Here is a 12533-nt window from a genome sequence, read left to right as displayed (position 1 = left end):
TCATGGATGCTTCTGACCAACAAACTATAGATGGGAGGTTCCAAAGACCTTCTCCTTGGATTCAGCTGATTTGCTAGAGCAGCTCACAGAACTCAGGAATATATTTACTTACATTTATCAGTTTGATAAAGGATCCAAATGGAAGAGATGTGTAGGGCCAACTATTTAGGAAGGGGTGCAGAGCTTCCATGTCCTCTCCAAGTGTACGGCCTCCCCTGAACCTCCACATGTTCCCCAACCTGGAAGCTCCCTGAATCCCATACTATTGGGATTTTTATGGAAGCTTTCTCTAATAGGCATGATCACTCAACTCCACTTTCAGCCCTTCTCCCTTCTCAAGAGAATAGGAAGTGGGCTGAAAATTCTAAGCTTGGTCTTGGCGTAGTCTTTCAGGTGACCAGCCTTCATCTAGGAGCCATCCAAGAACCCACCCAGAGTGACCTCATTAAAACAGAAGACACTTTTCTCACAAGGGTTTCAGAAGCCAGGGTCAAAGACCAAATATTAGAATTAAAGAGGTTATGAGTGCTCTTATCACTTAGGAAACTATAAGAGTTTTAGGGGCTCTGTGCAAGGAACTGGGGGTGGAGACCAATATGTTTTTCTATTATCTCACACATACCAAACATAAAACATTTGGGGAGAGTTCAACCCAAGAACAGCAATGGCAAAATCTAAATGGAAAGTATGGAAAGAATCCACAATCTTTAGGGGGAAAAAAGAGATGGGGTAGGAAAAAGCTACAAACTGAAGTAGAAAAATCACTGGCTTCTGTCAATTAATGCTGTTAAAACAATTCTTGCTGAACTCAGAATTTCCTGAGCCCAGAATTTCTGGACACTCATCTAAGACTCAATACCCTTTGTCCAGTGGCAGAAAGCTGCCATACGCTTGAGTTAAAAACTTTTTATCAGGTTAACAGCAAAGTCTAGAAAGCTTTAAATCTAATTCCTGAATGCCCACTAATTACTAATATAAACCACAGTTCAACCCAGTAATTGTTGGAAATGGAAATGGAGATAGATGCCCATCAAATGCCCCTATCATTTCGTCAGAAATATCAATTTCCGATAACAACCAGGAAGTATAATAGCTTTGTACAAGACTGGGCTTAGGATGAAAACTATAATTCTGTCGATTTAAAGACAGCATAAAGATTACAGCAGAAAAAGTTCCCTCCTTCTCCTCTGATACACATACCAAATGCGTTTTTCCCATCTTCTTTAAAATAGCAGGGGAGGGCACAGTAAGGGAACAGAGAGAAAAAGACCAAGATTTCTAAAGGGAATGTATAACCAAGGGATGGTGTCAAGGCATTAATAATGAAAACACAAAAACACCAGAAAGGACACACAGACTGGGGCCTGATATCACTGAATCAGCACATTCTCTCCTTAAGGGCAAAGTCCAAATGAAAAGCCAAATTATAATCAAAAGGCAGGTATATTCTCAGAACAAAGTTTCCCAATGACGAAGAATATTCAATCATGATACCATAGGCTTCACTGTATGGTCAGAAATTACAATTAAGTTGACTTTTAGTGTTGGCTGATCAGTGATTTAAAAACCTTGATTCAAATAATCTTGACTATATTTCAGCATTAGGCCACTTCCTATACAGGCCAACTTGATGACAACTAGTTTCATTCAGACAATAACCCTATGTAAAACACAAAGAGCTTCATGGATCCATCTCCTAAATACTGATTTATTAGTGGAAATACTTCCCTTTAGAAAGTCTCATGAAATTAAGTAAGAATCAAATGAATAAATGTAGTAGAAGCATATTACTTTAGGTTACGCTCTCTGAGGGACTGAATTACACCTTCCACTGTAGTCAAGAGTGATGAAGACAACCACTGTAATACTAACATCCCAGAGAATCAGAAAACCAAAACCCAGAGTTCCTTTAAGAAATCTGTTAGAGTGAATGGCAAAATGATGATACTTTTCTAGTCTATTCTCCAGATATATTTACAACATTCCACTCTACCAAACTCAAGCAATTCTTCTACTCAGGATGGTTAAAATTTTCTTACAACCAAGATCTCTTCCTAGTTAAGCCCTTTTAAGGTGAACAGTGAGGTTCTGACAAATTAAATATTTAATACAGACATGAATTCTTTAAATAACCTTTCATCTAAAATGACTCTTCACAATAAATAAGAATCATAGGCTTTTCTAGCTCTTTAGGTCAGTAACTTTAATTGGTATTGGGATTATTTCCCATTAAAAAATAATTGTAAGTCTTTAAAATATACAATACACAACATATACAAAAATTAGAAAATTCTACATACATAAATCTTTAACTTTTTTTGCAATAAAACATTTCGTGTGTGAAAGTTTAAATTACATTTTTCAGATAGTTTTTTAAAAGGCAGATCTATGAACTACAAAGTTCACTCGAATCCTGCCATAACAAGGGGCCCAATCTAACTTTATAATATTGGCTTTCTCTAAAGATTTTTGCCTCTAGAAAATATTACAAAAATGATACACTGAGTCATTAGCAAAATTGTAGTCTCTTTTACAGTTTACAAATAACAAAACAACTAAACAGCCTAGCACTTTAAAGTTTCTATTAATACTAGACATGCTGCACTTTTAGAAAATGCATGTTTTACAATCCTGTGTTGATAAGAAAAAAAATCCTTAAAACTGAAGCACTGAATTAAATGAAGCAATTATAGATGATGTTGACAATTATTTTCCACTAATGAATGGCTAAGAGACTAAATATCTACTTGTTAACTTGGAAAAGTTGTCCATCTTATTTCATGTGGCTAACTCCTATCTTTTAGCTCTCAGTCTTACTTAACTTCTTCCAGAGGCCTTCTCCAAAGGCAGATTAGATGCCCTAGTTACAGATTACCAGTAACGCTTTGTACTTCCATTAACAAAGCATTTAAATACACTGTATTGTACCTTTCTGGCAGTGACTGGCACAAGCAGGCACTCAAATAACTGTTGAATGAAGAAGTTAAAAGTAAACATTTCAGAATGACTTCAAAGTGGTAGAGAAGTCATCCCTTCAGATCAGGCTGTGGCTGCAAATAAGGGGTGGGAATGGGAGCAGAGGTAGGAGGGTCATGGGTGGGAAGGTACACTCCTTTGTGAATGAAAAAGGCTGTGAAAAAGCTTCTAAAAGTAATATGGTGGTCAAACATGACAGTAAGACTAAGAAAGACCATAGGTGGACTTATACTAATCCATTCACCTTTATAATTATCTACATGATTGGTTTAAAAATTAGATGAATCAATTTAAGGAAAACAATACATATTTTATTTTAAAGTTACTTCAAAGACTCATAAATTGGTAAAAATCTCACCTGTCATGGGATCAAAGAGCTGATTAGCTTCTAAGTCTGTAAAAGTACTACTACAGACAGGACATTTGAAGGAAGCCCGGTTGGTGGAATCTCTCTCATCAGTTTCAATCCTCCGTCTCATGTGGTCCAATTTATACTTTACCACATTAACAAGAGTGCGATAATTAATAAAGTAGTAGTTATGGCGAGTGGTTTTCCCATCTGCAGCAGTCTCTACCCTCATTCTGCATTTGATGAACTTGTCTCCCTTTAAATTATTCAAAACTGATCGAAGTTGCTTCCGATCAAACTTGAGCAGCTCCAGCATATCCTCCTCTTTGACACAGGGGTTCCGGATCAAGATGTCCAAGGCCAAAGCATGCTCAATGCCATAAAACCCCCGGATCACATACTTGGCTAACCTCTTCAATGCTGCGGGAACCTCGGTGAGGACATCAGGATCTGCCATCTTTAGCAGCGAACTTCAACTTTAAATAAACCAAATTCAGAAAAAAAGAGATTAGTTAAGCATAAGGACATAGTAATCATTTTAAATCTAGAATAATCAACCCATTAGGTAGCTGGCAGCTACCACCCTTGAAATGCCACAAAGGTACTCAAAATATTGTTTTAAAAGACTCATAATGTCTAATAGTTAAAACAGAGAATAAGACTTTTCTCTAGAGTACAAGGATTACACTTAAAAAGCTTGACGTATTTCTTAAATGTTAATTTTTATGATCTACAGTGCTTGATTCTAAAAAGTAACTTACTACTTATAGCAATGATATATTGTATCAAGCCCACTTTATTTCAGAAAGAGGAAAAAAAAAGATAAATGAGGTCTCCCTACCGTTAATGCTATAGATCTTCGGGAATGCAGTAAAACCCTGAGAAACTTAGCAGATAGCATATCCTTAAAGTGTCTTTATTTCTTGAGTAAAATTTTTCTATCAAAATCTATTCAGGGTCTTTTACATAGTCATGCTCTCACAATAAAATCACAAAAAGCCAATAAACACATAAGTAATCCCTGGATGAGTGTTTGGCAAAATTACTGTTATAAATCTGAAAGAAATTAACACTTAGATCCAGATAGCTTTACCAACCTTGCAAAGTTAAACCTGATGGCCAATTAAGTAAACAGTCCTTAAATTTAAAAAAAAAAAAAAAAAAAGCCCAAGATACCCTTAAGTATTGGATCCCTTCGTGCAGGACAAAGCAGAGGTTAACTGTACCCAATTCTCATGTCATGACCCAGAAGACTGTCTTCTACAAGTCCAAACTGGCATGGGCTAGACTCACGTGGCTGTTTAAAAAAAAAGCCAGTGCTTTGGAATTCAGTTAGCCTGTATTTTAGCAGCTATATGATCCTGAGAAAATCCCTTAAACAACTTTACATTTTACTTTGAGAAATAAGGATAATATCAATTACCTAAATGAGGCTACTGTGGTGAATAAATGAGAATATTAACCAATATGCTTATTAGAAGTACTTTTCGATAGCTTCCATATTGATTTAGTATGTCTCATACTAGAAATGACTAGGCTACCGACACACACTACAGCTAGTGAAATTTCCCTACACTGTAGAGAAATTCTTAACAGAGACATCCCACTGAACTATTTCAGTGGAGAATTATATTGTTATTACCACTAGGTTCTAATGAAACTTTTATTTATAATCAGTGGTTATCAATGAAATCAGACTTAATAGCTTTTTTAGAATATTTTTAGATCCACAGTACTATACTATCAAGATATTCCTAAACAACCAATCTATTTTGGGGGAGAAATACAATGTCCTATGCGTAATAAAGAAAAAGGAAAGTCAATTCTAATATTTCAGATTGTAAATAATCAAGCGTGGCTATATACAGGAGATAAAGCAGCACCTAGATCCTGAGGTCCTAGAACCTTCCTGTCATCCCAACACTTAAGGATGCTGAGCAAGTACCTGGGTTCAGCACCGGAATAGCATCATAGCAACTGGGTATACTTTGTTCTTCTTTCCAATTTGACCTATAGATTGTACTTGATCCCAGTTTTTTGTTTGCTTGTTTTACATGTCAAGAGTTGGCAGAACACAACACATAATCTCTGAAATATCCAAAAGACCAAATATGGCACACAAATGTCAAAATAAATTATTTTTTCAGTATTATTTCCTACAGTTATATTGGCCTCCCTGGCCTCCCACCCCATACATTCCATTTTCTAGACCAGTGATTTTCAACCCCGGCTGTAAAGCAGAATCATCTGGGGAGCATTTAAAAATACCCATCTTGGGCCCCATTCCCAGAGATTCTGTTTCAGCTGGTCTGGGAGAGCCAGACTAGGCATCATGTTATTTTTTTTTTTTTTAAGATTTTATTTATTTATTTGACAGACAGAGATCACAAGTAGGCAGAGAGGCTGGCAGAGAGAGAGAGGAAGGGAAGCAGACTCCCCGGCAAGCAGAGCGCCCAATGCAGGGCTCGATCCTAGGACCCTGGGATAATGACCTGAGCCGAAGGCAGAGGCTTTAACTCACCGAGCCACCCAGGTGCCCCGGCATCATGTTATTTTAAAAGCTCTTTAGGTGACTCCAATACTCAGAAAAGTCTCTGACCACTGTTTCAGACAAATTTGGTGGGTCGCTATTACGTGTCCTGCCAATGCACATTATCATTTCGCCTGTTTCCTTTGCCTGAAACACCTGAGGGGGCCCTAAAGATTTGAGCAAGGGAGTGTTATGAGGCACCCTGCAGAGCAATAGTTCTGGGTTTTGAATCCCAGTTCCACCATTTCCTAGACTGTGACCCTGGAAAATTCTCAGTTTCCTCATATACAAAAGTGACTGACAGCACCTTCCTCATAGATTTGAAGTATGGATTAAATGAGATAATTGAGGTAAAGTGTTCTGCTTTCAGGGCTGGAATCATAAGAGTACCATTAAATACTGGCATTGATAATAAGACCCTCTATTAGGAAAGTGACTCTTAGAACAATAAGAGAAATGAACTGAAGTATTGAAGATGGAGGCACTGAAAGAAGTATTAGGAGCCAAAGTAACCAAACCTAAACTAATAGGGCAGGATGAATGAAATTTATTACAGAAACAAAATTAAAAGAATCTGATAATGTGTTGGAAATGGAGTAACAGAGTAGGAAAATTTTAAGTAGTAATTCGGGTTTTTTCTTTTTTTATAATATTTTTATTGGTAAAATACAAATAATGTATAATTTATCAATTAACCATTTTTAAGTACACAGTTCAGTAGTATTAAATACAATCATAATGCTGTACAATCACCACCACCCCTCTCCATAACTCTTTTCATCCTGTAAAAGTGAAACACTACACCCATTAAACAATGACATATTTAATATTATTAAATAATAACATATAGCTATTTGCTTTGAGCCAGTGTAGCTAGGAAGAGAATACTGCTACTGTGAAAAATGGGCTAACACCCGAAAAAGGAAGAGGTTTGTAAGAAATAAGGCATTCACTTTTAGATGTTTGTGTCTCTGAGGAAATAGAATAGTCCATAAGGATGTCCAGCAGGTAGCTGAACAAAAGAAAGTGAAGCTCAAAGAAGGCAGCTGTTCAGCTTATCTCTAAATTCTAAAATCATCCTTCCTGACCATTTTGTTCTCTCCTCTACAGACCTCTACTTCCCCACTTACAATGAATCTCCTACTCAGACTTTGGATTTGCTGTTACTTAAGTCAGAGGTCTCAAACTGGCAGCCTCTGTCACATTGTTTGACCCAAAAAACATTTTTGAAAATTTTCTGAACTAGTTGTCAACATTGAAAAACTGTTAAATTTCACATAAATTTCCATTTTTAAGCTTGAAAACTGGAAATATCTAAGGAAAAAAGTGAGGCCGCATTCCCACACGAAACAGTAACCTGAAGCTGAAGAGAGCAGTTGACAGTTTTAAACACGGAAGGAGACTGGATGGTCTCTGCAGACTTTTGGAAGTATGACCTTATAGCACCAACTTCTGCTGCTTCTTTTTAGACTCAGAGTCCATCAGTCAACTCCTAGCCTCACCCACCTCCCTACCCATCCAGACCCCCAAAGGCAAGTTGGTTTTGTTTTTGAACCATGTTTTCTCATCATACAAAAATTTAGACAGGCACAGGCACAGAATTGGAGAAACAAAGTTGAAATGAATGCTTTCTCTGCACTGTTTATCCTTGTCAGCCTCATCTCCAGGCACACTGTTATTCTCTCAATTCCATGAGCCACGCATGGTTTCTCCATCATCAGGCCTGAAAGAAACAGCACATGCTGTTCTTCATGCCCACAAAGCTAAGCTCAAACTCCCTTCTAATCATCCTTCACATATAAAATGACATTTCTCAGAGAGACCTTCCCAGATTCTCCTTAGTAGTTTAAATGTTCCCCTTTCACACAGAGCTCTTCCCCTTTCTTCCTTGAAGTGAGTAGATTTGTACTTTCTTCGTGTCTCTCTCTTGTTCACCACTTTGCAACACCCAGCCAAGCTAATCAAGCACTTTCATAAAACTTTCCCTAAGTCTCCTAAACACGTGTTCATCCAATATGCCCACCCGCCAGCTTCCGCCCTCCCCCGACACCCAGTTCACTTCCTTCACTACTGCTTTCAGAGAAGAAAAAGACAGGCTACTGGAAACCCTCACCTTAAACTTCAAATGGCTTTAAGCAGGAGGTGACAGGCTCAAATTCGCTATTTTAAAAGACTATGCTGACTACAGGATGTGAAATAAAGGAAAAAGGAGTAGATGCGGGAGTCCAGTTAGATTATTTCAGTATACCACTATTCCAGTTCTAGAAGAACTCGGATCCTATAGGACTAACTGTGATTTTTCAGTTACCACGTTTCATGGTATTTTCCACACCTTCACACACAAAGCGGCGTATCACCACAAAACCTGTGGACCAGATGCCCTCCAAGAATTCGGTTCAGTAATGTTCTCTCCTTCCCACTGACAGACCCCGAAACCCTAAATTCCCTCGGAATGTGCCAGGTGAGTCCTGGGGCCACACTCGGCACATCCAAGCCCGTCCTACCCGAGGTCGCACACTGGCCGCTCCGGGGTCAATGGTTCTTTGGAGGACCACATCAAGAGAGTAGCTAAGGGGAGGCGGGTAGCTAAGGAGAAAGAGGGGGGGAAACAGGAAAATCCTGAAATGCGACGCGGACTAAGGAATCGAGAACAAGGAACAGGTAACAAGGTTTACCAAAACGAATCCTCGAACACTCCCACTAGAGCTGCCCTCAGCGCCTCAACTACCGGCTTAAACGAGCCACGCCACTTGTGCGACAAAGAAAACGCCTGAATCCTGCGACCGGCTTTGGAACCCACTCACCACTTTTTTAACCACGCCGGCCAATCAGCACAGTGAGGCCTTCAATCAAGACAGTCACGCCCTGACTAGCCAATGAAATTGAAGGTTTCCCCCCTACCATGCCGAGCTCTGATTGGCCTACCATCCCGGAACAGGCGTTAACTCCAGGCCGTAGCAAGATGGCGTCCCTGGATCGGGTGAAAGTACTGGTATTGGGAGACTCAGGTGAGCGATTTAATCCACCTTTAGGGCTCCCGATACTTTTTGAGTTATCCGATAACCCTCTTCCTTCACTATTTTTCCGCTCCCGCAACAATCTGGCTCCGGCCACGGCTGAAAGCCCTCTCAAGGTCTAAAAACTACACTTCCCAGAGGACTTCTCTGTACTTGAGGAAGGTGGCGTTGCGCGGCGGGGGGGCGCGGAGGCCCGGCCTTTCTCCGCCTTCGCTGCTTTCCAAGTCGGTCTCCCTGGAGACCACAGCCTAGCTTGTATTGTCAGTTCCTTTGTTTTAAAAGATATGCGGACATTGAGTATTGTATCAGGCGCTGTGACATTGGGGCCCTGCCTTCAAGAGATTTTGATCACTAAGGAATTCAAACGTGCACTAAGAAGAATGATACTGTTCCAAATGCTTTACATATATCAATTCTCTTAACCTGATAGCCCCCTATTAACCCCATTTTACAGATGAAAAAAGTGAAGAGGAGAGAGGTAAATGACAGAACCTGCCCACGCACTTAAAACACTGAGCCATATTATGAAATGAAATATTGGGTGGTAGTCCTATTTTATTCTCAACTGGGTTTCTTTATTTCTTTGTTCTCTGTAATCCTAATTGAAAACCTAGTATGTGCTAGGTTGTAAGAAAGAGCAATTAAGATAGAGCCATATTATGAAACAGCTGGGATTTAATGCTGAGCTCAGTTTAATCCTAGTGTTAAAATTCTTCTTTTGACACCTTGGACTTTGGAGAACTAAAATTGAAGTCTGCATTTCCTCCTCCTGCCTGTCTACCCTTTTTTTTTTTTTTTTAACCATAACTTTCACTTCTGTGCTCTTACTTGGAATAAATGCTAACCTTGCATTTCATAGATGTGATTTTCTGGAGTTGACCTGTGAATGTGTTCTGTGAGCAGAGACATTGTACCATATGCTTGACAGTGGAGAGAATATACCCCAAACAGCTTGAAAACTAGCCTTACAGACTGCGTACAATTGTGGAGAGGAGGAGATTAAGAACATTTCCACATTGCCTGAAGATTATTTGCATTGCAAAATATTTTATAGATAGCATTATTTAATATTCTGTTAAGAAAGTTGCATTATGAAATTCTATGAATATAATCCAATTTGTCAACTCCAGTTCTTTAGCTTGAAGTGGTGCTGAAATTGTTTTAATGAAGTCACTCAGTTTTATATAAATGAATAAAGTAATGATGATCTAAAAGGACTTGGCAAGAGTATCACCAAGTAAAATTCGAGATTGGAATCCAGAGCTAACATGGTTCATGATACCTGACGTGGTGTTCTTTCTCACTTTTAATTCACTTTTCTATTGCACCTAACAAGCCCTTGATGTTACATATTATTGGAACTAGTCGACTTTTTCTTTTTCACAAAATTACTTAAGTACCTGCTACACAGCAGGCACTATAGTAAGTGCTGAGGCTGTGGAATCAATGCATTACATAACAGGGTTGAATTGGCTGCTGCATTAAATGTGGAAAAGTGATCAGGCAATTAGTAAGCTTTTCTTTTTCCTTGTAGTTTAGCTGTAAAATAGAAGACATAGTCATGCCCACTTGATTGATCTTGTCACACATTCATGGATGTTAAGTATGTGTGCTGTCAGTTACTACCTTTTTATCAGTTCCCTTTTAACATTAATTTACTGACAGGTAAGGATATACTTTTTACACTTCATCTGCCTTTGTATTTAAACTTCAAAGTTGGCTTTTGAGTAAAGGCTTATTTCCCCTATGAAATTTTGAGGAGTTCATAAATATATAAAAGGATGACTTGAGGGGCACCTGGCTCAGTGGGTTAAGCGTCTGCCTTCAACTCAGGTCATGGTCTCAGGGTCCTGGGATTGAGCCCCGCATCGGGCTCTCTGCTCAGCAGGGAGCCTGCTTCCCCCTCTCTCTGCCTTTATGCCTACTGGTGATCTCTCTCTCTGTGTCAAATAAATAAATAAAATCTTAAAAAAAAAAATGACTTGAAATTTAAAGACGTGTTTTGTATCCCCTAGAAATATTTGATGATTTAGTAAGGAATCCTGAAAGTCTCACTAATACACACATATTTTTTTTCCCTTTGTTCTTTCAGAGATAAGGGATGAGCTTAGCACATTACCAACAACTATATTTGAAGCTGATATTTATTTAATTATTTAGGACCTTTTTCCCCCATGCAAATCAAGTGCATTCTTTTGATCTAATTTGGTTGTTTGGTGAAGACAGAATTAGTACCTCCCAAAATTCTTAAAGAAATGAATAATTAGCCAATTTTCCTGGCACTTCCATTGTTCTTACTATTGACAGTCTATCCAGTGTCAGTCAATTCTTACCATTCACAGCAGTTAATTCGTGGAGAACCATACAGTATTATTGCATAGATCCGTTTACTGACACGGTTATGCTTAACTGGAAGTTGAAGGCTTGCATCAGACTGATAACTAAGATCTTAGATACATGCCTCCATCATAAACAGCCTATGTATAAACACGGAAATTAACAGTGTGTCCTAAGGTCACAGATATTAGACGCAGTGCAGTAGAGACAAAGAGCCAAATTTGAATACTCAAAAATCTTAAATGTCGGTATTGAAAAATATAAAAAGAATTAAAGGGAAACCTGGGAAAATACTGGATTCAATTACATGGGACAGCTAATATAGAAAGAAGTTATGTAAATTGATAACACCAAAAGCCATTAGATAAATGGGCAGAGAACATCAACAGATAATTCGTAAGAGAAGAAATATAACTGATTAACAAAAGTAGTTGTAATGTAGATCTTTAACAGAAGGTAAAGAAATGCAGACTAAAGCAAGATGTCACTTTTTTCTTTTGTCAAATTAACACAGTTGAAAAAGCAACTACATACACACTGTTGAGGTGCAACAGGACGTGCAGGCTTGTATGTATGGCTGGTAACACAGTAACCAGATGAAAGTTGTCAACATATATCAAGAAGTTGAAATGTTCATTTCCTTTTACATACTAATTTTGCTTCTGGTAAGGTATACTAAGGAAATAATTTGAATTTGAAATGAAAATTGAAACAGTTCTCTCAGCATAACAAAAAATGTGAAATACCCTAAATATCTAATAATGAGAGGGAATGGTTATATAAATTGTGGTCTACTCTCTGAACTACTGTGGAGACATTAAAAATGTTTATGAAGATTCTGTAATAACATGGAAAATTTTAGCTACTAAATAAATACGAATTAAGGCCCTGTTCTGAATACTGGAGATAAAAACGATGAGTAAAACCCAGTCCCAACCCTCAAAGAACTTAAAGATTGAGTGGATAAAACCTTAAACAAAGAAGTGTAATAATGTGTTTTCAGTGCTTTGTAGAAAAATGTACAGGGTACAGTGGAGACCCAGAGGATGGTGGATGGTGTTCTTAGTTTTATCTCTGTGGAATTCAGAAGGACTTTATAACTAGAAAGATGCTGAGTCTTGAAAGATTAATTCACCAGGCCAATGAGGAAGGGGAAGTGAAGGGGGAGGATATTCCAGATAGATCCAGCTATTCAAGCAAAGGCGTAAATTGTATTGTTTTTAAGTACACCATGTGCTTATTCATAGTAACAATGTGCTTTTGGCGAAATCCTGCTTGTGCTATTAAACTTAGATGTTCCTCATGGGGCTCTTCAGGCAATTTT

At 38.3% G+C, this 12533-nt stretch overlaps 2 protein-coding genes across 6 annotated transcripts in view; one reads left to right on the top strand and one right to left on the bottom strand.

The window, feature by feature from the left end:
* The window catches only part of GTF2E1 (general transcription factor IIE subunit 1), a 38018-nt gene extending 29224 nt beyond the window's left edge, over positions 1-8794 (bottom strand). Inside the window, exons 1-3 of one of the 4 annotated variants that reach the window (XM_044251467.1) lie at positions 8531-8649; positions 5271-5413; positions 3335-3801 (exon numbers count right to left, since the gene is read on the bottom strand). In XM_044251467.1, coding sequence (XP_044107402.1) covers positions 3335-3782 — 448 coding nt within the window. In that variant the 5' untranslated portion in view covers positions 3783-3801; positions 5271-5413; positions 8531-8649. The other 3 variants (XM_044251469.1, XM_044251468.1, XM_044251466.1) reach the window with 3 other exon arrangements.
* The window catches only part of RABL3 (RAB, member of RAS oncogene family like 3), a 30278-nt gene continuing 26535 nt past the window's right edge, over positions 8791-12533 (top strand). For both annotated transcript variants that reach the window (XM_044251470.1, XM_044251472.1), the window contains exon 1: positions 8791-8863. In XM_044251470.1, the coding sequence (XP_044107405.1) occupies positions 8818-8863 (46 nt within the window). In that variant the 5' untranslated portion in view covers positions 8791-8817. The remainder of the gene's footprint in view (positions 8864-12533) is intronic.

Source organism: Neovison vison, chromosome 6 (genome assembly GCF_020171115.1).
Source record: "Neovison vison isolate M4711 chromosome 6, ASM_NN_V1, whole genome shotgun sequence".
Lineage (NCBI taxonomy): Eukaryota > Metazoa > Chordata > Mammalia > Carnivora > Mustelidae > Neogale > Neogale vison.
The sequence above is the reverse complement of the archived record's forward strand: the minus strand, read 5'-3'. Positions and strand labels throughout refer to the sequence as shown.